The 26,961-nt window shown below is 39.1% G+C and overlaps 1 protein-coding gene across 1 annotated transcript; it reads left to right on the top strand.

Moving 5' to 3' along the window:
- Positions 1-7,453: 7,453 nt before the first annotated feature.
- Positions 7,454-9,193, top strand: LOC100707897 (claudin-4-like). Its single transcript, XM_005452680.2, has one exon. The coding sequence runs from the start codon at positions 7,887-7,889 to the stop codon at positions 8,643-8,645; it is 759 nt and encodes a 252-aa protein (XP_005452737.1). The 5' UTR covers positions 7,454-7,886; the 3' UTR covers positions 8,646-9,193.
- Positions 9,194-26,961: the final 17,768 nt, after the last annotated feature.

Raw genomic sequence — 26,961 nt, 5'->3', positions numbered from 1 at the left:
GTACATCAACCATGTGTGAAAAGTGGTCCATAACGTACTGGTTCAAAGTGTGTTCGTGCAAACATTGTCGGGGTCTGCCGTGGTACAGAGGGACTTCTGCTTATGAACCTGTGTGCACAGCGTCTGCAAATCGGGGCTGTACAAAGTGACCTCATCTTTACCCAAAACTGTAAGCTGTCATCTGTGAGGCGCGAGCGGTGTTTGTTTTTACCATAATTCATGGTGGAGAATGGCTGCTCTTCTGAGTTTTGCTGTCTGTAGCCGTATGAATGGAAAACTACACAGATTAGCAGCGGCATAGGCACACATAAAATTTCTTCTGAAATTTTCGCTTTCTAGTATATATTGTTTTTGTTGTTGAGAATTTTAATTGTCATTTTTGTATTATAGTTTATCAACAGTATTTGTTTTAATTTGTTTACTGGTTTCCGTGCACTTAAGATTTAGAAAAAGGAAAAAAAAAAGATCGCCACCACGGCAGACCCGATGGCATTTTCATGCTTCGCGCATCATTTATTCTTACAATAATCCCACGGTTGCTGTAATAGTACATTCAACGGCTGCAGCTCTCCCGCTGGCAGCCGTACACATCACCACCACCAAACCTGCAGCGGCATCGCAGAACACGCCCTGCCACATACCCCCTTGCCAGCTTCACCCCACCGCGAGCAGGCGAGGGAATCGGCCTGGACCGTCGGCGCCCCATTCCCCGGCCCAGCGACGGGGAAGTGTCCACTCTGGCGGTCGCCCGCACCTCCAGTGGAAGCCCGGGAGCTGGCCTGATGGCCACCCATATGGCAAGCAGAGGCGGCGGAGCAGGAGTGGAAGTGAGCCGGGGCTCAGAGGCAGCTGGGCAGACGGCCGAAGCAGACAGCATGCCTCCCTCAGGCAGGACCCCCGCGCACCTCGACCTCCATCTCCAGCTTGGCAGGTCCCACTGGCGCGCCAGCCTCCGGCTCACCCCGAGCCACGCGCTGTCCACCCTTACAGTGATCACACGGTTGCTGTAACAGTAGCCTACATTAAACGGCTGCAGCCCTCCTGCTGCCAGCTATACACATCAACACCAAAAACAACAACAGCACAAGCAGCGCACAGGTTTTAAGCCGGTGAGGCATGATTGTAGATGCAATGAAGGTGAGTCCATCTCACCTGCAGCAGCATGGCAGACGGCTGCCACAATAATAAAGCATTTTTTATTTAATTATAAATGAATTATTTCTCCTAATTATGTCCCGGATTTTAAGTAATTAATAATACAAAAAGAAAAATCACAAAAAACACTTAAGGTCATGAAAATTAATTGCGATTTAGCAATTCAATGAGGCATCCACCTTATTTACTGAAAAGTATCGATATCGGTATTGGTATCGGCGATACTGGCCCGTATTTACTTGGTATCAGATCGATACCAAAATATGCAGTATCGCACACCACTAATAGCAATCTTTCTCCTTAGATACATCTAACCTTTACATTATTGCCATCTTGTGGCCACAGTCTGCTATTGTTGATGAAAACTCTCACTTTAATGTGGGCGTATCCATCTCCCGATTACACTGACTGAGCTGGGCAAGCTGAGAGACCAGCAGCTTTTTTTTCCCCCCGTGGTTTGCACATGCGCATTGTGGATGAAACTCTGGTCTTTACCGGTATAAGCTGCCTTTCACTGCTCTGAGGCCATTGAGAGGAATGAGATTTATCTATATAGCAGTATAATTATAGTGCAGTATAATTAAAAAACAAAACTAAATGTGTGTGTGTTACTAGTTCTTCAAAAAAGTAACTGAGTTAGTAACTGAGTTACAGTATTATAAAAGTAATTAATTACTAGGAAAAGTAACTGTATTACTTTAAAAAAAATTTAAATATGTAAAACAACTTGGATCCAGTCTTAATCAAAGTTACTAAAATAATAAAAAAATAAATCACTAAACATACTAAAACATATATACAACTCTCTGTTATAAAACTAAATATATATTTCATTTATTTATTTGTTTCACACATGGTTCAACAGCATTTCATTTCCTACATACAAATCCTCTTTCCCATTAATATAACACTGCACTAGTGATGGTAAATTTGATTCTTTTTACTGAATCGAGTTTTAATGAGTCACTCACCAAAGTGAATCGGGTTTTTTGAGTCATTTGAGTCACTGAGTCAGTTGACCAGAGAGTGCAAAAAATGTACATTTTCACTCAAACTTAATTTGTTTCTCTTTTAATGTAAATCCTACTGCTAAGATGAGTGATTCTTAAAGAAAACAACTATTTTATATAGCAAAAAAGAGCAAAAGAATTTCTAAAGGGAACATTTATTTTGTTTATTTTTATTTCATTAGTATTGTCCTTACATGTGTCAAATATATATTTTCTCATCTAAATGTCCACTGAGCTGTGAGCCAGGGGGCGGTAGTGCGCCTTAACATTGGTTGCCAACCAAGAAGAAGAAGAAGTAGCTGCGAGCCAGGAGGGAGGGGGTGAGTGAGTGAGTGAGTGAGTGGCTGTGTCCCAATTCAGGGTATGCACGCTTGAAGTACGCATTTCAAGTGCGATTACGTCACCGCCACGCGACGACGGCTGTCCCAATTCAAAGTGTACTTCAAATACATACTCCAAATGCTCCGTCGATTTCCCCAAATATCAAGCGTGGTCCGGTGCACGCTTCGTGGCCCCATATATCCCACAATCCATAGCGCGGCGGTGGGTGTGGATAATTTTGCCGCAAAATACGGCAGAAGGGTGCGGCCGAAGAGTGAACTGTCAAAAGTAAGTACTGAATATTATGTCACTTATTTATGTGCGAATGTTTAAGAACATTAAAACATTACTGTTGGCCACATGTCGGCAAAGTTATGTGACATTAGTGATGTTTGTACTTTCAGCGGTAACTTGGTTTTAAAGCCTCTACTTCTAAATATATATACATATATATATAGTTGACCTTAATCTTACAGAGAATGTGATGGTTTTATGGATAATTAAAGTCAGTCATATATCCACAAACACAAGCTGAAAGTCAGTGATGCTGCTCGGTTTGCAGTCCTGAATATGACGGCACAAGCAGGATTCACTGCACTGTTAATGTTAGCTATGTTATATTGCTGCCTCTGTTCGGTGGTGTCGAGCCAAACGGACTTTAACGTGTGTTTGAACGAGCTGACGGTTCACTCGTTAAGCTGAAAGAAAGATGCTTTAATGACAGGAGTCACACATGTGTCCATTGGACCATCTGGAACTCTTCTTGTTTAGCACTCGTAATAACACAAACACTAAATCCTCCTTCTCTTGTGCTGTTTTGTAGCAGTGTGTACACCTGAGACTGTCACCTGTCTGTCTGTCCTGCACTCTCTCTCTGTTTCTTTCTCTCTGATTGTGGAATAAAAGTATGAACATGTATTTATAAGTTACACTTGTGTTTGAATCCTGCAGCTTATCACACATTTGATTTCCATGTGTGACAACTACAAGTGTCCAGAGTGAGGACAGACTGAGGGACCCACTGCTGCACATCATCTGTGAGGCTTTGCACCCCTGATGATCCACCAGGACAAACTCAGGAGTGTGTGAGGAAGAGGAGGAGGAAGAGCCAGCAGCAGCTGACAGATGGAGAGAATAGACAGACTGTTCCCTGTTTGTGAAGGACTGCTAGAAAAGTTTAAAATAACTAATTGTCTGTCCTGAATCAGTCTTATTAGGTAATGTTCAAATAATTTGATCATTCCAGTGTTTTCAGTGTGGGAGAAAGTACTCAGGGCCTTCAAGTTACACACTATGAAAGGCAGCAACAAGTTTAATATTCAGAAACCTAAAGTATGTATCAGCAGCAGAATGGAGCTAAAGATAAATGTTTGTTTCAGTTCTATGAAGCTTTCAGTATTTTGGATTAGTAGCACTGCTGTGTTTGTTGCATCATATTGCTGTAATTGTTTATATGCTTTATATATTCTGAGGTAAGTTGATCTATAGTGTTACATCATATTCTATAAGGATGTTATGTGTTTGTGTACTTTCTGCCCAGTTTGGCCCATTTAGCAGAAGTCAGCCTGTTTAAGGCTCTGATATCTATTCTGTATGACTTAAAGCAGTTATGACATGGTCTGATTTTCTCACCCAATAAAGGAATATTTCATATACCAGTCTGATCTTCATTCTATTAGAAACGGTTATCACAGCTCGTACATTTTCTTTTTACACATATATATAAGCATTGAGCCAAATTTAGTAATGCCAACATATTGAAAGAACAATGTTTGTCTCTTATATATAATACATCTGTATATACACTGTCAGAGATACTTGTCTTTGAGTGAAGATTTAAGGTGATAGGAAATATAAATAACTGCTACTTGCATCTTTTACCCAGAGTTCAAGCTCATATATATATACACATATGTATATACGTATGTATATACGGATGGATGGATAGATGGATATAGATATAGATATATAGATATAGAGAGATAGAGATATATATCTATATATATAGATATAGATATATATAGATATATATAGATATATTCTGACAATACATATAATATTGTCCATATTATATTAACATTACCACAGTGAGATGACTTTAGTCTCATGAACAACATTAGCTAATTATTATTTACTAACTAATATTGAAATGACTTCAGTACAGAAATGAAGCCCAACTATCATGTTTTAATTCAATTCAATTCAATTCAATTTTATTTATATAGCGCCAAATCACAACAAAAGTCGCCTCAAGGCGCTTTATATTGTACAGTAGATAGCACAATAATAAATACAGAGAAAAACCCAACAATCATATGACCCCCTATGAGCAAGCAGTCCTGTGGTCTCAACTAATCAAAGTGATGTCATGACAAAAATGAATGACCAACAAAACATTTTTTCTCCTTCATTTCTGTCACACAAAGCTGTATGAAACATTTCTCGCGGTTAGTATCATGGTTGCTAGGCAACCTGAACAGCGCGACGAAGGCTAGACCGTCCCATTTCACAAGCCTCTCACTTCCGCACTTCCCGTACTTGTAGTACGCACCGTACGTAGTACGCGTAGTGTGCGTACTTCAAGCGTGCATACCCTGAATTGGGACACAGCCAGTGATTCGTTCGCTCTATGATTGAGCACAGGAGGGAGGGGGTTAGCGAGTCATGAGTGATTCGCGCGCTTTATGATTCAGCACAGGAGGGAGGGGGTTAGTGAGTCCTGAGTGATTTGCTTACACTACGATTCAGCACAGGAGGGAGGGGGTTAGTGAGTCCTGAGTGATTTGCTTACGCTACGATTCAGCACAGGAGGGAGAGGGTTAGTGAGTCCTGAGTGATTTGCTTCCCCTACGATTCAGCGCAGGAAGGGAGGGGGTGAGTAGCTCAAATGTGCTGTTAGCATGTTAGCAGAGCGATGCTACTGTGAACCGAGGAGCTATTGTCTTGATGTGAGCTTCTACTCAGGGTTTTTTCTTCCAGTTCAGAGCAGAAATGTTTTTGTTAAGATACTGGATGTTGTGTTTTTCTTCACAATTTGAATTATAAGCTAGATATATTTCTACTAATGAAATTAGTTTGCTAACAGCAACAGGGATGAGTCAGTGAGTCAGTTGCGCTTGTGAATCATGATTCACGAGTCAGTAAAGTGATTCTCGAGTATTGAACGATTCGTTCATGATTCGCGCATCACTACACTGCACCCATGGGTGAAAAAGGAACAGGAAGAAGAATAAATTCTTATTAGCACCTGCCCCCTATCTGAAATCTAATTATTCTTGCAAGAGGGCGCCAACAACCCCAAAAACACTCTTGCATTGTTACATATCGAGACATGTTAAACTAAACAACAAATCACTATAATCAACAATATACAACACTACTAGATGGCAAAGAAATATTGTTCCTTCCACATTTAGCCCAAATTACTTTTGTGTTCTTCATATTGATTTATTGTTTTAAGTATCTAACTCATTTCAACACTGCATATTTGAGATTGAGATTATCTTGAAGAGAATTCCATATTCTTATACCTTTAACTGTCAGACACATTTGCCTTTGTGTGGTCCAGACATCCAGAGGCCCCAGAGTACGAGGACCCACGGAGGACCACCAAAGGGGCAACTGTGCCACCCTCCTGGAAAGAGCTGAGGAGAGCCCCAAACGAGAGGTCACCCAGCAGCCATGGAGCAGAGGCCAGAGGGGTTGCAGTGACGTGCATGTGTTTTGTGTGTTGTTTTTTTTTTTTTTTTATATCACTGTATGGACATACTGCAAATCAATTTCCCATTCAGGACAATAAAGTTACCATTGACCACCACCACCTCCACCATCGTCGGAAAACACGTTTTCAACACTGCTGGTTACCTGGGTGTAATGTTTTTCAGCTAAAAAGAAACATGGTCTGACTCCTACCGAACTATATAAAGAGTAACTGAAGGTTAAATGCAGCTAACATATCCTGTTTTAAGCCAGGCACTCACACCTCTGCTCTGCTGCGTCTCAGCCATCATCGCTGTGGCAGAAAGGGCGATAGAGCCAGAGTAGGGGAGAGCGAGCTGGAACAAACCATTCTTTTTTGGGGGGGGGGATATCTATACTCTTGTTGTTAAAATATTACGTCTCAATCTGTATGAACTTATGGTTTTCATATTTTTAGTAGTGTGTCACGCAAACAGTAAATATTGTCAAAAAAAAAAAAGTAAGAAATCTTTGGGGGTGCTTTGATTCATTTTGGGGATGCGTCAGCACACCCCAAAATGGGCTAAAAACGCCCCTGGTTCCCAGTGGTTAGGGACAAATGCAATCACATGTCAGGATGCTGTAAACGGAACAAACTTCAGCCAGAAGAACAACTGAGATAAAACTAGTTCATGCATTTATTACTTCTAGGCTGGACTACTGTAATTCATTATTATCAGGATGTCCTAAAAACTCCCTGAAAAGGCTTCAGTTAATCCAAAATAATGCAGCAAGAGTACTGACAGGAACTAGAAAGAGAGAGCATATTTCTCCTATATTGGCTTCCCTTCATTGGCTCCCTGTTAAATCCAGAATTAAATTCAAACTCACCTGTTTTCCATCGTTGCTAATTGTTCACCTGCTATCTATCACCGTTGATTCCTCCTGCCCTACTTAAGGCCTCAGTGGAGTTCTTTGCTGGATTGTTGTGCTAACGTCTGTCAGTGTAACCCCAGCTTGCTTAGTGATTTCCTTGTGTTTCCTTGTTCTCTTTTTGAACATTGACTTCTCTCATTGTGTACAGACCTCCCTGAACCCTTTTATTTACTGCTTTTAATTTGTTTTTATTTATTTCAACTTCATTTGTTGTTTAATTATTATTGTCATTATTATTATTATTATTATTATTATTATTATTATTATCATTATTATTAATAATAATAATAATAATCCTGTTCACTCATTACTGTTGTTTTTTATACTCTGTATTTATTTATACCTTACTATTACTCTGTCTTTGTTAATCAATTAATTTAAAAAATGTTAAGTCTTTTAAGTCCTATCCCCAAATTATTTTCTTAAAATTTAATTTAAATTTAAATGTAAATTTATTTAGTTTTTTTTAATTCCTTCTAGTAGTGCATTTTTTTCTGATGCAACAGTGTTTTATTCTATTTTGTATAGTATATTATTCTATCTTATCTTCTATTCAGTTTTTTTTTCTTAATTTTTGGTGCTCTTAACTTTGTACTGTTCACTTTCCGCCGTGACCAAAGAAATTTCCCATTAATCAAAGTTTATCTTCTATTATCAGCTCCCCCTGTGTGCACCAGGGGCTGGGGAGTGACCTGCAGTATCGCCCTCCTTCCACCAGATAGATGGAGAGAGAGAGAGGGAGAGAGAGAGAGAGAGAGAGTGAGAAAGAGAGAGAGAGAGAGATGTATGATAATGATAAGGGCCTCAACACAGGCTTCATATGGACACACCCCCAAGTGGGTGAGAAAGCCACAACCCATTTGCGCTGAGTGTTTAGGACGCATAAAAACTCTGCCTGATCAGCAGTTACTAACAAGATCAATTACTGCAGCTCTGAAGCACACACCAACTTACTGTTTTGAAGAGATTAAGAGCTTCATTATGGATGGTGGTAGAAGACAGATTTTGGGTTTGGCTTTAGCCATCAACGGTGTATTGGGGACCATCATGATCTGTGCTCTCCCTGCCTGGAAAGTCTTCATTAATACTGTGTACCATCATGGAATTTATGGGGCATGTTATGGTTTATGGAAAATCTGTACAATATACACCACAGGCAAGATGGAATGCGTTGAGTATGAGGTTTTTGCACCACTGGTAGATGACACCATGAAAGCTATCAGAGCACTCGTCATTATCGCAATCCTCAGTGGGATCTTTGGAATCCTGCTTGGTGTGGCCGGGAACAAGCGCATTAACTTCATGTTGGATGATGGGCAAAAACGCAAAGTGGGCTTTGCTTCCGGAGTTGTCTTCATCATTGCAGGTTTCTTGGTGTTCATACCTGTCTGCTGGATGGCCAACATCATCATTCGTGATTCCTACGAGCTCAGAAATCACGGCAGTGATGCCAGCATAAAGCTGGGAGCCTCACTCTACATTGGCTGGTTCACTACTGGGTTTCTGTTCCTGGGAGGAGGCCTGCTCCTGTACCGGCAGGAATGATACTGTCATACTGAATGTACAGTTAAGTAATTCAGTGTAAGGCTTGCTTTTAGATATCCGCCAGCCCATTGGAAACAAAAGAAATGTTTTCAGAATTATTTCATAATTATGATCTTCTGTTTTTCCCTTCAGTACAATAATACAGCCTGAAATGTAATGAAAATAAGGAGAAATGTTAGCACTGAGTGTGTAACTTATGTTCTTCCTTTATCCCCCAACCCCCCGGATCTCTGTGATATTATTACGCTGTGTATCTAATATTCCTATAGAATGTGTATCAAGTGGTTTAAGTCTAAGCCTGATAACTATTTCTTTGAAAAACTGCTTCAATATTGATGATAATGTGATTTTCATTTACTCTTTGAATACTTTTCTTTTGAGTTGTTGTTGTTGTTTTTAACTCTTATTGCTTGATTATATACCATACAATTTAGGTCAAATCAAGATTCATTTTTCTCAATTCTCTATTGGATTCTCATGAGAGATCATATGTTGCAAATATTTTTATGTCATTGTCTCTGTTTTAATATCAAAAGCCTAAATAAAAACTCTGAAAAAATATTTTTGTTCGGGACATGTTTTCTATCTTTAAAAGACTGAAGAAGACCTGAAGAAAACAAATATGAACAAGTACAGCACAGATGTGTTTATTGTTTTCAAGTACATTTGTTAATATGTATTCATGACATTCATTTTAGATTTCCACTTGAACAAAAATATTGTTTAATTAAATAAGTAATTAAATTTAATTAACACTGACAGAAATCTACAATTTATACTTATAAACATTTAGTATCTTCTAAACTAGATTGTTCAACTCAAACACCGAAAGAAAATCAGGTTGTACTTGCAGTCAGTCAGAAAGGCAACTCAAAAACAGCAATAATAATAAGAAAAAGAACTAAAAGAGGAGTCTGCACAATGACAACAAATCTTTGAGCAAATAAAATAAATCAAAGCATAAAGGTCAGCACAAGAAAACGTAATGACAACAACCTGACAAAGACTTCTTGGTAAATTTCTGAGAAAACCAAGTGGCACAATAGTCCTAAGCTAGTGGATTACGTTTTACACACATTGCACATCCCTTTATAACTGACCAATGTTCATGTTTACTGCACACACAGCATGATCTCTCTATTAATTATTAAAAAAGAAACTTAAATTCTCACACTTTCTGTGCATGTTTTCTATTCACATTATTAATTTCCCTTAGCCTACATGTATTAGACACTGGTTACAAAGTCTGCTTCACGTGCTTGATATCCAAAAAATACTGTACATCTACATGCTTTCTTATTGTTTGAAAATAGATCAAATCTTCAATACCCCCCATTGTGACTAGAAACATCAGCAGGCGCTCAGAGGATGTAAACAACCACAGGTAACCCAGGTAACCTATAATTGTTACCCGCTGTGCTCATTTTCTGTGGAAATGAACATGTTAAAACTGCTACTTAAGTGAACTGACACATGTGGTTGTACTAACCAGGTGGACTATACATAAAATTTAACTATACTGAAAATGCAGCAACAGTTCAGCGTTGTGCATTTCACTCACAGCAAGAGCATTCTCTCTTTCATGGGGGAAAGGTTTTAATAATGTAGCAGGATGATTTAAACCTGCTCTCAATGAGTGATCTACAGCATTTTGAATCTGCTGACCTATTGCAAGCAGGTGCGCTGTGTATATAAGACTGTGTCACCTGCCTCTTTATGCCAATGACTGTAGAAAATCTGTTATCTGATTTCTACAGTCATTGCTCTGTGCTATGTGCTCACTGGCGGTCCCATTTCCCGTCTGCTTAATCCAACTTGTTTGTGCACTTAGAGGCCTCTTGCTTGGAGTGTCTCCTGTTTGTACTGGGATGTGAGGTTTACCACTCGCTGTCCGGCCGAGCATAATACAACAGAAGAGGTATGCATTGAATGTTTGATGTGTTGGTTGTTTTGGACCTAATCTTTGATTTGAGCCATTTGCATGGTAGAAATTGCTGGCATGATGTGTCACCTGTTGTTTCTGGATTGAGAAGCCCCCCTTCTCCTTTCTAGGTGGAGTAGTTCAGTGGGCCTGGTATGTATGAGCTGCCCTTTCCTCTGCATTTGGCTTTGGTCGGTAATATTTCAATGACTGCTGCCTATACCACAGTTTAACACACTTCACAGATCCTTGATGGAAGAAACAGTCCTATTTTTAGGCATGACCTCGTCCAACACAGAAGTCTGGTAGATGTTTGTTTACAGTTTGTTGATGGGACCTCATGCTCAGCATATTCAAACTTTGCTTTGTGGTTATTATTTATACACAGTAATATGATGTATAATGGTATCTGGTATTGGACCAACATGGTGCACTTCATTTATGAAGGCTGTTTGAGTCTGAATGTTGGATCTTGTGTATCTTGTGTTCTCTGGGCTTTGCTCATCTCAGTCGTTTTGCAGGATCAGAAAACAAAAATAAGGTTTGGTGTAAATTTTTCTTCATCCAGGGGGATAAAAAATTGTGTAACATAGGATGCCAGCTTGGTCTTGTGAGGAAGCAAAGTTCAGGAAGAAGTATTATTGAACTGTTATATGGTCCCCACATGTGTGATGCTGAGAAGGATACAGGAATACCTGCAGCCAAAGCCAAGCCTCCTCACGTTAGTCACAGTTGCAGAACGCTATAGTAAGAGTGAGACAGCTGAGGTATGAAATGTTTGAATAACCCTTTGAGGTCCACACCAAGAAAACAGCAATGGAAAAATTTTAGTTTGCTTTTCTTATTGACTTGGGTGAGTAATAACCACAATCATTTCTTTTTCAATAGACCCTGTAGTTTTTAAAATATTGATCTCTACCAAATGGTTAAGATGTCACTTCATGGTAAATGTATGAAATGTCATGCAAATACAAGTACAGTAGATGATACAGTTGAAAAAATCAAATAAAGGGCCAAATTATAACTAAATTAATAACAAAAACTATTCAGGGCATTGGATACAGTTTATTTCTAGGAGCATGCCAGTGACCATTGCTGTTTTAATTCAATCAAAGGAAAGTATTATATCAAACAACAAAATGCATATTTTTTATTATGCAATTGTGAAAAATGTGCAACAGCACAAAATACTCACATTCAGGCCACTTCTTATTGAATGCTACTGTGCAAAATCATTTTTGTTTTAAAAAATAAAAACAGTGGAAATCAAGCACATCTGCTTGTGGTTTCGGTCGTTGGGGTCTTAGGGTGTAGCATTTATTCTGTGGTCTTGGGGAGCTGAATCATGGTTGTCCAACTCTAGATGCTGGCTTGTTAACTTGGTTCAGACACGGCAAGGTGGAAACTTTTTGAGAGCCATCGGTTTCTGGTCCAATAGGGCACAGTCCGTCTTGTAGACTAGGTATTCAAGTCAAGGATGTATCCGAACAGTGGAATATGCCATCTCCTTAACTTGTAACTTATAACTTGTCTTATAGAGTTGTATTAGCATATCAGAAAGTTTAATTCCTCCCATAATGCTAATTATATACAGGGATGAGTGATGGGCATGGAATGGTGATCTGTGCATTGGACTCTTTGCTCCACTGTTTGGCCAATGAAAGAGGCATGAACCCACGGGCATTGTTTAAGAGGTTGACACATTTGTTGTCAAACCAATTTATTGCAATCAGACCTTCATCAGACCTGTAATAACAGGCTCAATGGCCCTTCTTCATCAGGTCTTTGTCTGTTACTGTTACTAATTACTTTCTTCAAGTAACTTGACCAATACTGCTCTCAACACCATAGCAACAGTGAAAAAAGCCCAGGCTTTGAGGGTGTCCAAATTCATAGGCTGCATCCTTCTGAGGACTCCTTCAGGGTGTACGTAGGCCGGGTCTTCTGAAGGCCGGGTAGACCGGAAGTGAGCAGCTTTGAAGTTGGATGGTCTAGCCTTCAGTTTTGCGTCACCAGCTGTCTCATTGAAGTTTAATAAATCAGCCTTCTGCTACTTACTATGTAAATTAAATCAGGACACTGGCATAAATTCTCAAACGTCTCACACTTCTGTTTAACGTTTTTTTCAGCTGTGTGAAAACTATAACTTTAATCTCAGCCAAAACGATTTACTCAGGAACAAATAAAACACTGAAAAAAAGCCAAACAATATGTCATGGGGGGCTGTGTGGCAGGCAGGCAGGAAAAAGGACCCAAAATGCAGGACTCTCAAAACAGGACTGGAACTCAAAATCACAGCTTTATTACTGGCAAAACGTTCTCATGAAATAAGACTCACAAAAACAGAACAAAATCTCACGAACAGAGGTGCTGGAAAACTGGAACATGACAAACACAAAGCATGGAGAAAGTACAACACAACAGAGAGCACAGAAAAACACAGGGCTTATATACACAGGGGAGTAATCAGGGAATGGGCAACAGGAGGGAGACACAGCTGGGAGAAGTTAGACTAACGAGACAGGGGGGGAAGTAAAACTGAACACACTGAGATCAGACTGGGACTATCAAAATAAAACAGGAAACAAGAAACCATCACACAAGGATGCAGACTCGACACAGAGAGGCAGACAGAATATAACACATGGAACTCAAATTATGCAAAACATGAGACACAAAACCCTAAACCAGAATCACTGAAAATAGATTAATAATAATAATAATAATAATAATAATGATAATAATAATAATCATCAACAAAGCACCAGGGAAACAAAACGATCCATCATTCAAAAATAAACCAAAACACAAGAACTAAAAATACTGGGTCGAAACGAACCAGAACCGTGACACAATAACATTTTTAAGTTATCTAAGTGACTTATATATCATGTTTACCTGAGTAGCGAAAGACCGCGGGGGGTTTGAAAATGATGTGCCGGGAGTTCGCTGTTCTCACCAGCTCTAGTGATCCTCGAGCTCCCGGCTAGGTATTGAGCTGGTGGGTAGCAGACGTCTCTGAAAATGTCGGAGCACTTTTGTAAATATGTGATGTCTTGATAAACAGAGCAGATATCTGAAGTTTACACAGCTACAGTCTTGCCTGAAAATATCTTCAAAGTTTATTTTGTGACCCAGAAAGAGTAATTAGAGTAATATTAAAACTAAGTATCTGCCGCCATTGTTGGACACTGGAATTGGCTGTGAATGTGCAGCCTATGAATTTGGACACCCCCTTTGTTGGCATGAACCACTGCCCTTTCACTCAGGCCTACAGAGGACTCATAATAATGCCTGTGCTGAGGATGCTCTCTGTCTGGTATGGGAACACCACACAAGCAGAGATGAAGGCCCTGCAAAAAGTCTGCGGAGATGATCATAGGAACAAAACTTCCTTCCACGGACTCTCCGTAAACACAACACTAGAGTAGAGAGTTATCAGGGAACCACACCATCCAGCTCACCATCTGCTCAGACACAAAAACTGTACATACAGTCTGAGACACAACACAGCGAACAGCATCATCACACACAGAACAAGGTTTTTCAAAAGCTTCTTTCTCGCAACTGTCAGACTGATGGCAAACCAAAAAAAACAACACTGAACTCTTAAAATAACACAGCATTACCTCACCTCATTTTGAATGTACAAATGTACAATGGAAATATATCACTGATTAATGTGCAATATACTCACTGAAACAGATTTGTGGAACAGATTTGTGAAAATGTGCAATATTATGTGTGCAATACTAGGAAGTGTATTACCACCCTCTCTGTACAGTGTTTTTGTATATAGTGAATATTATGATTGCTCCATTCTTTGCTTTATTTCTATTTTCTTTTTTTTAGTTTCTTTGTTTTTACCTTGTGAAAAATTTAATTTTTTAACTTGACCTGGAGAGCTCTGCACAAGAATTCCAATGTGCATGAACTGTTGGTCTTGTGCACAAATAGCAGATAAAAATCTTGAATCTTGAACATTCAAAATAGGACAGGAAGTGGATTGAAAGAGGAATTGGTTGGGCAGGTCACACAGAGACACAGACAGAACTTAACACAAAAGCCACATTTCAGTGAAACTGGTTCTTACATAGGAAATTGTTTCTCATCATTTTCCACCGGCTTCTCAGATACATTCTGTATGCACACATCAGTCACATGCAACACACACACATACAGAGACTACTCATCTCACACATGTATAAAGATCTGAAGCAAATCAGATTCCTCTTTAATCAAATACAGAATTTTTTCAAAAGGATCAGATTAACAATATAACAACAAAACAGACCTTTGGTAGTAGCAATGCATAATATCAATATGTTTTAAATCCAGAGCAATAATATTCTTCACTCAGCATTGTTTTTTTTTTTTGCTATGCCAACCAAGTGCACTAATTTGCATACCAGCTGCCAAGCAAACCTTCGTCAATTATTATTAGAATTTGGTTTTTGAGTAGTTTTCTGCAAAATTTTCTTTATAATGTTTTTTGTAGCTGCCATACAGTAAACAATCAAAGACATTTTTACTGTGAACACTGCTGCCAGTATTTGACTGCAAAATGTACAGTTTTCTTACTCTGTGTGTTCAGAGGGTGAGTGAGGAAGCTCAGAGTAAAAAACACAAAGACCACTTACTGCTCAACTCATTTTCTTGTAGATAAAATATTGTAGACCTCATTTACATACCAGCCCTTCTGTAGAATTTCATTATGACTGTTGGTGTAAGACAACTTCTAGGCTTGGCCTTGGTCATTGTCAGCTTTGTGCGGAGCATCATCATCTGTGCTCCACTATCCCATGAAAAAAAGAACACAAAAATACACCCACAAAAACTTGCATCAGTAAATGTGGCTTTTCAACAATACTAATTGCTTCTTTAACATATTTTTATAAATAGTCGGTAATACCATGCAGCTATGATAACCTGACAAACACTTCACCCTAAATACATTCTGCATGCACACATTATATCCAGGCATTGCATACAGAAGCAATCAGGTTCTTTTTTATTCAATTTCAGGGTCACCAAGGCATAAACTGCAAGCAAGATCACTTTAAGCTCTAATGTTAGAAGATCAATTGGCTCACAGAGCTCTGATGATTATGCAGAGATGCAAAAGATTGTAGAAAACTGAACATGCAACCCATTTTATAGTCCTTTCATCAAGTTTTATTTCTGATCAATTTGTCTGATTTTCCATGAGCCAAAATTGGCTCTGACTGCATGCGTAGAAAAGCAAAGTCTGAATTGTGGTTAAAATAGACAGCATACAGAAGTGTTTGCAATTTGCGTATTTGAGTACCTTGTTACCATTTAAAAATGCATTTCAAACTTATGTGTGGCTATATCTCTATAGTGAGGCTAGTGTATATTGATAACTTTCATAACTATTGTAATGTCTATAGTTGTCTTTTGCTCAACTTGAACTTTTGTTACATGAAGCTGGAATCCTAATTGAACATTTGATTTTTAAAACTAATTGTTCAGCTGTAACCTAATGGGGGAAAAATGTAGGTGACAGAAGCTGAAGATAAACATATGGAGAAAAAGATTAGACACATACAGACCTGTGATATTAGTTACCCACGTAGCAACAGACAGATCTTTTCTTTACTTTTCTTCTTTTTTAAAATAAAAAGCTGCATTTGAAAAAAAATTTTATGTGTCATGTTTCAAAAAGTATTTGGATGTCAGTTACAATTAGCTGGTTCTCTCTCTCCAGTGTGGCTGAAATACAATAATTCTGCAAAGATGTGGGCCAAAATAATGAACATCTTAAATTAGAAACTGCATTTTGTGTTTATTTTTGTTATGTTTGTCTAATATTTTAATATTTTAGATGATCTGAAATATTAAGCATGCCAAACATACACAAAAAGGAAATCAGGAAGTGAGCAAACACTTTTTCACCCCACTGTATTTTGAAACTGTTTGCTGCGCTTTTTTTCTGTGTTGAAATAACAGATGACTCCAGAGGTTACTGTGGTTTTTTTTTTTTTTGGTTTTTTTTTAAATGAAGCACGAAATGCCACAGTATGAGTCAGCCTGTCCTAGCGTGAGCTGTTTAGGAGAAATAAAATACCAAATTAACCACTTTCCTGTTAATATAGCACATATACAGCTGTGCCACCATGGCATCATTTTCAGTTTTTCCCAACTTGACCACACCAGCCTGTTGAGTGACCACACCAACAGGATCATTGACCTTCATTCATAGAACTAGTGTTACCTCTGTAACCATCTGTTCCATTTCATGCTTGGTAAACAAGCCACCAATGTTACACTAATGGTGCTTGAAAATGAACAAAACAGTCTAGCAAATAAAGTCAGGAGAGAGGTGTACCAAGGCTACAAATCTCAAGACACACATAAAACAATAAAGGCTTCACTGACAAAGAAACAGACACACACACACACACACAATCGTGGAGGGGATCATTCAAGCCTATTTTGTGACCTGGAGAACTGTTAAATGATGATATCATAGTCAACCATGTAAACTCGCAAAAGTGCTAAACTAATGGAAAAAGTCCAGCTGGAAGCTGCACAGTTGGAATCGCTCTTGAAGAGAGCTTAAGTGGTGGCCATTCCCACAGGGGAATGTGTCACCACACTTATGGTATTTCAGCACTGGAATAAGTTCGGGATGATGGTGATTGACAAACAATGTTCGCATTGTTAGTGTAAGTAAATATGAGGAATTAATAAAACGGAAAAATAACTTGTTCTAACTTCCTATTTTGCAATATGACAGTAGAAATACATACAAAGAGTGCCCGTCATATCAGGTGTCATTTTCCATAATCAGAGCTCATTTGTTTCACTAAAAGAATAATTGCTGTCAAAGAAAGTGCAGAATCCTTCAAAGTAAATGTACTTTTCGTTTGGGTAGCTCTGTGCTGCTGAGTGGGTCACACAATGTGATCAGCTGGATAGTTTAGTGTGCTGAGTAGATTATGACCTGGCTCCACTTGGATATCAATGGCTTGTTTTGGTTTAGTTGAATTGTTGAATAGTTTGGCCTCAAATAATAAGGGCCTAAAAAATCTCTTCTTCTTCTTCTGTTTTGGACTGCGCTTATGTCTAGGTCATGCTAAAAATAGTTCAACCCACTAACCCACTTGTAGTGTTCCTTTCCTCTGCGAAATTCATATAAAGAAGAACTGATGGTCTTTGTATACTGCAGGTGTATTTTTTCTTGTCTGGAAGTAAACACTGTGTTATGTGGGTGGTTTTTTTTTTCAAATTACATTCAGAACATGTAACATCTTTAAGTATCATTTTTACTTTGGATGTACAGTGGTTAGTCTGCATTTTGAAATGTCACATTCCAGGCGCTATAAGTAAGATACTGATTATAGTGTGACGCACCGTAATGTATGGTCACGTTATTGTTTTCGTGTGCAATTTTGTTCATCAAGGGCCTTAATTTTGTGATTTTTGGTGAAGATCCAACAAATTGTGTGAACCTAAGTTGCGTCACAAGGGGGCACTTCCGTCCTAGTGACACGGTTTAGTGCGCTACCAGCTCTCGTCTCGTCGTCTATCTTATCATTTACCTGTTTTTTCCAGGACCAGATATAATCTGTTGGTTGCTGTCTCACTAGGGACGTGTTACAATAGCAGGTCATTGTGTGTGCATCAAAAATATTTTCTATTTTGTTGCTTATTGGCATTTTTTCAATAAAGAAATGATTATATGAAAATTACAAAGTTATCCCTTTGTATAACAATGTGCTACCATGGCTTATTTTTTTTTTCCAGGCAAGTTTTGATGTGTTGTTATGGGTTATGTTCTGTCTGACATCCTGTGCCTGATCTCAGTCAGCTGGTTAGCAGCTCCTCAGCTGTAATTTTGAGTAAACATTTTATATTCATGTGGAATAGGTGATTGGTTATCTTGTAGTTGTAGCATAATGAGTATTTTTCCGTTTCACTAGCAGTGGTTTAACTGCTTGGCAGTTTGCAAAAACTGTGTAGGTCTGGTGTGAGTCACTCCCTCCCCCCCCCACTCTTGATGCCGAGTACCCTCTTGTTTTTTCCTGCTCATCTGAGGTTTTACACTGCGGTCAAGTGAGCCCTCACTTGCGGAACCACAGTAAAGCTAGCCGCACCGCCAGCCGCACCTAAAATGTTGTTGTACTACTCATATACAGCTACTGAAAAATATATCCACCTCTGCATATTGTGTCATTGCATTTTTTTCTCCTAAAATTGTAGTAAAGCAAGTAAAAGATACCTTATGCCAAAAGAAAATGATCATACGCTAAACAGACAATGAAGGAAGGAGCTTTAACAAAATGAGTAATTTCTGGTAAAATTTAAATCCAGTTGACAACGACATCTTAACCAGAACCACCTTTTTCCATTCTTGCCCATATACAAACCTCAGTCTTACACACAGACCAACGCTAAACAACGAGCCGTTCGTAAATGGGCAGCCGACCCGCGGCACACCGATAATGTCACAGAAGGTAGCTATACTTACGATTTGTTTTTTTGTTGTTTTTTTAAAAATGGCAATCTCTTAAACAGTCTTTCATATTAGTTGGCGATCACTTCCTTACTCCTCGGACTTCTCCAGTGACACCTCTCCATGAGTGACAGTGTCCGGTTATCACACGGTTCTCCTTTGAGAGCAAAGTAAACTAAACATTAGATGTGCTTGGCTTGCCTTGGGCTCCACACCTCCAAAACTCAGTTTAACTTGACAGTTGATCTGATGCTCAGAAATTCACATATAGAGATAGCAATACACAAGTACATCTTTACAGTAGCATTACGTATTTCTGAAGAAAATAGATAGATAGAGAGATATTAATAAAAATCACCCACCATGGCAGAACAACCCCCCCCAGAGTCTAGACACTGGTGGTGAAGATAAAGATTGTGGCTTTAATGGAGTGACCAATGAAGTGAAAATGGGGAGGAGATGGATTGGACATATCTGAAAGGGAGAATACATAATTGAATTTTTTTTTTTACATAATTTCATTGTGCAAGCAACTGTACAATGACAATAAAAGTTCTAAGTCTAAAAAAAGAGTCTAAAAGAAAGTTGGAGAGCACTGACTTAAACCTTAAACCACACAGAGTGGAAGCTGATTGGTTTAAAGAAGACCCTCAAGAAGATTACTGATGTTAGTATTGAGATTGTTAGCCTGTGAAGGGAAAGGGGAAAAGCAAGCAAGCGATGGGTGATTACAGATCTTTCTTATTAAACTTAGGCAGAAGCTTCATGTTATGAAACTTCCACATGCCATCGTTATTCGTAGTTTACTCACAGCTAACTGACATACTAGGCCATAAAGCAGGATGGGTGTGTGAACTAGTGTGATGAGTATCACTGGTGTGTTAATCTGTGAAAAACTGAATGTAGATCCCTGATCAGTCGACATCATAACTTTGACACACATGGACATGATGTTACGTACTAAAGGAAGACAATATTCATCTGGGTGCACTTGTCTATTGTGCTGAAACACATCAAGCAATGTTGTGTTCTTGTCCACTCCTCTTACCTTTACACTAATCTGCATTACCACTGAGTTTCCAAGGTTATTGGGTAAGTCAGGTTTTAGCCAAGCTGAGGGTGTACAAAGGTATGTTGTTCCCCCAGTGGTTGTAATCAGGCTCAGTAAATGTTTGCTTATTTACTTATCTTTTTCCAATACCTTGACATTGTTTTCTCATTCTTCTCCTAACTCTCCTCCTCTGAAAGCCTGTGACACTTGAAATCGCTGCAACCTGTAAATAAATACTCAGCTGTCACCTGCCTGCCTCCACTCCACCACTCTTGATCCCTGGATTCCCTCGTCTTCCCTCTTCACCAGTAAACTAAAGCAAGAGGATCAAGAAAGCAATGAATCCATAAAATACGAGTAATACTGACAACTGCGGTGCAGGGAACCCGCGAGGATCGCCAGCCTGAGGTAAGTATAAAAATACGTAAGTCCCATGATATTGACTGCATTTAGCTGGATTTGAACAGACAGTATGTCTCTGAACACCTCAGAATTCATTCTGTGTAGCAATGCAGTTTCTGAGTTTTACCAGTATTCCACCCTGTTTCCCTCGTCTTGTGTAGGATTTCTTCCCAAGGGGAAGGCTAGGTGGATAACAGCGGAGAAACAGTGGTACGGTTTGTACCACAGGTGGGACTCGGTAATCCTCGCCTCCTGGGGCCATATGATACTGCTCATCAACAGTGGCTCGGATGGTTAATAGCAATCGGAAATCATACACAAAAAGAGTAAAGACATTGTTGAGAAAAACAGATATAAGCAAGGTTAGTGGAATCAAAACAGGTAACAGCTGACGGCGAGCCGCACACACAGGCGCCATCTTTTATTACTCTTCTCCTTCCTCTTTCCTCCCTCCTTTAGCTTTTTAGAAGTGAGAACTTTTTTATAGAGCAACAAACTATTTTTCCAGGATAAATGATGATCTTCTGAGTTAATGAGAAACCATTTCCTCCCCAGCTTATGAGTTATGACCAAACAGTCTCTGTAAGGGAATGGGGTTCTGGAGGGAAAACAGGAGGAGAGAAGCTGTAGATAAGTGATGAAACATTTCTCCCACTGAAAACACTACGTCCAGATGAACAGAATCAAGTTACTAGCCTAAGTTAAGAGCTAGCTAACAAGTGAGTTCTTCTTCAAGACAAGCAGACCTGTGGTCTGACAATGTCTAACTGTGAATTATCAAGTGAAATTCTTAAATAAAACAGGTCATCTGTGTCAATTGGTCAGGGATGCACAATATTGCATGCTGAGGGGCAAATTCCAAGCTCCAATTGAAAATTTGCCTCAGACTCTGATGAAAATTTTTTGGCCTGTCTTGAGACTCTGACTTTGTCAGCATCCATACAAGGAAGTTGATACATAAATCTATTATTTCCAAGAACTTAGGGCACAATGTAATGAAGTTTGACCACAGAATGGATTCTGGAAAACACACGCAGGCAACCACAAATATTGTATAAACTGCACTTCTTTGTAATATATGTCATACAGTATTTTTATAATGAATCTTTATGGCGATATGCCAAATTCTACTAATTGGAAAGTTGGTGGTTGCGTGCTGGCAGCTCTCAGTCTGCATGCCACATATCCTTGGGAAAAGATACTAACCGAAAGTTTCTCTAATTTCATAATGTTTCAGCTTATTTCCTTTTAAACACTGTTATGGGGTATTTCAGCTCAGCCTGTTGAGTCATGAATTCCTCTTGTCTTCGCTGCTACAGTCCTCGACTTATAACAATGCTCTGCATTAAAACTTTTAGATAAAAATCAGTGATGAATGAAGGGAATAAGCAAATAATTTAGCCAATAGGTGACTGAATTATCACCTCACGTCTGACAGTAACATTAATATATAACTTCCATCACAAAAAGATGGCTTTTCAAAAATGCTCATTTCTTTCTTAACTTTTTTCTCCACAATGTTTCACACCAGCATGAGAAAACATTGCCAACCTGACAAAGAATCAGGCCATAGAAACCCACAAGACCCTAAAACACTAAATATGAAACCCACATATGGGTCTACCATTTAAACTAAAGGAAGCAAACAGACAGAGGGACCAAAACCACACTGATGTAGAGAGAAACAGAGGGGCACAGAGAGGAATTCAGGGGGCAAACAAAAGAAGAAAACTCTTAGTCAAACATAAACGTAAAGATTACAATAAAAACACAAGAATTAATATACAATTAATATACAATACAAACAAGGAAGAAGGAAGTCAAAGAAATTAAAAAGATTAACACTTGTTCTGAGCGTGTGGTAAAAGGTTTGATTTCATGTTGTACTTGTGGTGGCTGGTTTGTATGGTTGTTTCTGCAAAGTATACATGTTGCCACAGTGAAACTGGAGCAAAGAGGATCACAGGTGGTTCTTATTCACACACATTTGCACACATTGCATGCAGAGGCCCCTGATCTCACAAATCAGATTCCTTTTTATTCAGTTTGAGCTTTTCTTCAGAAAGATAACCAAGTCATAACTAATCAGCACAGTCAGTGTAACATCTAATGTTACAAAATCACCTGGCTCACAGTTGATTGTGTGACAATCATGCAGCAAAGTGAAATCCGATAAAAAACAAAGCCCAGGTGCAAGTGCATGCAGTGGAGGTGGGGTGGCGTGCAGAAGGGGCTTGAGCACCTGCACCCTTTTTAATGTGTATGTGTGTGGAGTCCGGGCTGTGCCCCTCAACAATAACATTTCACTATTAATCACAACTTTTGTAATTAAAAGGATCTGGCTTGCATCAGTTACATGTAGGGATGGGTATCGTTTAGGTTTTATCCGATACCGGTGCCAAACCGGTACTTTTGAAACGGTGCCGGTGCTTAAACGGTGCTCAAACCGGTGCTTAAAGAATGGAGAACACAAAATTGGTCCAAAAACCTCTCATGTTCAGCTGTTTTTTTTGTAAAAAGATAACAATGTTAGCCTTTTCTGCAGCTATAGGGCATATATGGTATCGCTCTTGGCTGGAAGCAGTGCTTAAACAATGGAAAAAACACAAACTTTGTCCAAAAACCTCTCATGTTTAACTGTTTTCCACTTTTTCTTTGGTCATTTTAGCCTTTTTGGCCAGGGTGAAGGGAGCATCTGCCATCAAACAAGAAGACAGCCGCATGTAACTACAACGGTGTTTGCTAGTTCACCTTACATGCATTAATGTAATAATGTGGTTAGCCTACTCAACGTTAATTACACACGAACAACATGAAGCTACTCACGCAGAGGAGAACGGCTGCTGCTGCCATCATCATCCGTCATCATTTCTGCTACGCTGACAGGGCTAGGGGCCAGGACTCTACTCTTTTGGGGGGATGTTGCTAACTCCAGGTCCGCTAACAGGCACCACACCCGCAGCAGATGTGCACGGTGTGAGGTCTCGCAGCAAGCTATCAAACACGGCAAATTTCTCGGCTTTAAAAAAAAACGCTATGCGTCGCCAGGTGTTTCATCAGATTTGAGGTGTTACCTCCTTTGACCGTATCACAGTATCAGCTTAAAGCACTTGTTGCAGGCTGCTGAGTTTGCACCTTTGGCTGTGAAATACAGCCAGACTTTCGACCGCTTCGCCTTGGACATTTTTAATCTGTAGCTCTGCTCTAAAAGAACGTACGTACCTGGCCCCGCCTACTATCCTCGGAAACGTAAAATGATTGGCTAGAATTGGCTCAGGGAAAAAAAAGCACCGAAATAAAGCACCGAAATGTGCGCTGCTTTTCGGTCTGGTTACTACCGTTTATGTCAGAACGACACCGGTACCCATCCCTAGTTACATGACTCTCATTAACCAATACTCACCCTTAACGGCACAGAGAATGCTAGTCAATGACTGTAGAACAGGGGTCTCGAACTCCAGTCCTCGAGGGCCGGCATCCTGAAATGTTTCCATGTGTCCCCGTTGCAACACACTTGAATAAAATTAGCAGGTCATTAGCAAGTATAGAGTATAGAACTTGACTACATGCTGAAGTGGCAACCCCGAACCCTACTCAAGTAAATTTAAGTAAATGTTACTGTTTGAAAAAAATGTACTTCTAAAAGTACTTTTATTGCACCATGTTCATTCAGTCATGAGTTGCTGTAACATGAATCATGGCTGAAATGCCACCTCAGCATGCAGTGAAGCTTTATAGAGTCTTGCTAATGACCTACTAATTGTATTAGGTGTGTTGCAACCTAAATACAAATGTCCTGATGACAGTGATGTAGTATAATGCGATTCCATATTAAATTCTTGATGAATGTAGGTTGTTGTTATTCAACCTGGTTCTATGTAACTTTGAGCACCCACCTCGTCAAACATCTGCACAGACCTGCCCAGGTGCACCAATACACTCAGAAAGTTACATTGGTGCACTTGGGTTACATTTTCTATGGGGTTTGAGGATGGCTGCACTATTTGCTTAGGAATCAAAAAAAACATCTATGTAGGGAACATTTGGACAATCTCCACAAAACACACTTTTTGTTAAAAACTTTTCAACAAGTTGACCTACAACCATCATTTGTCATGAACCGAAGGGTCACCCAAGGAAAAGACCCAAATACAGACACCAAGATGCAGAGGAAACTATTTACACGAGTGTTTATTTGACAGCAGAGATTGAGAGACAGAGTGGAAACGGCTACGGGGAAGTGGCGACTGGAGCTGAGTGAACCACCTTTCTAGTAAAGAAAATTCAGGGTAACTCCAAAGTTAACCCCAAAGACAGAATCATAAATGGTAGTACACACCCAGTCTGTCAGGGTTGGGTTTTCTTTTCTTTCTTTGTCTCTCTGCACTAGCTCCATTTCCTGTGTCAAGTGTCAATTGGTGTTGCTGGGCTTGCGCTGTTCTGATGGTCTGCCCACAGGAGGACTCTTCCTGCCTTAGAAGAACTTTCTGCTCCATTTCTGAATGGAGTGATTAAATCTGGATAAAGTTAAGTAGTGATGGGCAAATTAAGTTCACTAAAGAATTGACTCCTGTACTGAAAACCGAATTACTCAAAGCTTTTTAACACAGTTCTCTTTGCCCTCAAAGTTTGATTCTGTTAAGCTGGACGTAGCGTTTTCAGTGGGAGAAATGTTTCGTGACATCCAAGTGACTTCTTCAGTCTCTTTGGTGACATCTGGTGGCCAAAAATATTAAGAGCAGCTTGAATCTACAACTTGAAAGGAACTACCTCATTATAACTGTACAGAGCTGAATTGACATCTTGTGTTTAATATCATGTGACAGTTCTGTCTGATATCGGGCTACTGCTGTGGTGCTTTTACATGTATTTTGTTGGGTGAAAAAATAATGTTGACTATTTGATTAATTAATAACAATAAAATATAACTACATGTATAGTGTATTTCTTATGTATGTTTTAGACCTGGCTTAGAAGAACTTTTGTTCTTTTATTTATTGTACAAAAACAATTGTAGTATATAAAAGACGTTAATGTAATTAAGTGTATGTTTCCCACCTTTTTGTGGTCACACAGGCTTAGTGTGACCCCACTGCTGCTACTAAGGCAGTGTAATTCTGTAGAAAATGCTGTTTTAAGGAACAAATTATTAAGGTAAATTCCTTTTCTGTTCCTCTTTTTTTTTAAGTTTCCAACACAGATAGGAAACTTCTGCATTTAACTCAAACCCTAAAAATGTTTCCTGCAATCATCAGTTATCTGTTTTTGAAGTCTTTTTTCTTTAAAATTGCAGTTCCACCAAATGTACTGCATTGCAGTGGTGTAAAATAGACATAATTTAAAATGTACCAAATTAAAGCTCATGCTAATTATGTGCATCCAGCCTTTTTATATTATTGGTGTTAGGTTTGAGCCTAAATGTGTCTGTTATACATCTCACAACCAGTAGATGGCACCAAGCCACCGGTATATGTAACTTTGAGCGTTCCAAGTAATAAACAGAAAAGGAGAGTGTACCAAACAAATAAAAAAACAAAAAAAAACAAACAAACAAAGAAATGTTTCTGCGTGGTTCAGTGTGTGTATGTATTGTTTGCACAATGACCTTAATGGAGCAACATAACATAAATTGGCAACAAGTTGACAAGTTGAAAGACTTAAAGATGGTCCTTATAGAAGGTAAATGTGGGAACACAAGAGGTAGGGCAAAGTGGGATGATTTGTGCCAGCAGGTAGGTTGTACCACCCCTTGTTTCTAGGGAAACATAGAAGAAATTGGTCATGCGACAACACATTTTTGAAGAGTCAGCTATTTTACTCATCCTGCAAAGAAGAGACCCTGGTTGCATGAGAATTAAACACATTTAAGAAAAAAAAAACGATTTTTTGCCTTTCAAAGTGAAATTTCTATGATCAAGATTTTTTGATTGTTTTGTCTTAACAGTTATAGACAAGTCTGAAAACATTTCACAGATGTTTTAGTGCGTTGGTAAGCTACATTGTGAGTCTATACACCTAGCATGATGTTAGATAAAAACTGCTGGATGATGCTTTTTTTTTTCAAAATGGCAGGCTTGGGGTGATTTGTGCCAAGGGGCCTGGTTTAAGTTGTGCCAGTGGCACAACTCACCCCAACTTATGAATATTTTAAATATATTATTTCATTGCAATTGTAGACTGTATTTTTACAATTTATCACCGTGACTTTATTAATTTAAGACCAAAAATATAAATAGACTGAAGTTATAATAGGCAGGAGAGGCAGGCCTTCCACTCCTTTAGAGGAAATGGACAGAGCAGTGAACAAGGTGGAAAAGGAGAAGTCATTTCGTCAGGTGTTGAGGAAGATGAACATATTCAGGATGACATTAAGACGATACATGGAGAAGAGGAAGATTGATGGAAAAGAAATAAGGCTATAAAAGGACATGAACGATCTGGACTTGCCAATCAAACTTTGACA

This window comes from Oreochromis niloticus, linkage group LG10, assembly GCF_001858045.2.
Source record: "Oreochromis niloticus isolate F11D_XX linkage group LG10, O_niloticus_UMD_NMBU, whole genome shotgun sequence".
Classification (NCBI taxonomy): Eukaryota; Metazoa; Chordata; class Actinopteri; order Cichliformes; family Cichlidae; genus Oreochromis; species Oreochromis niloticus.
Note: the sequence above shows the minus strand (reverse complement) of the source record. Positions and strands in the feature narration are given on the sequence as shown.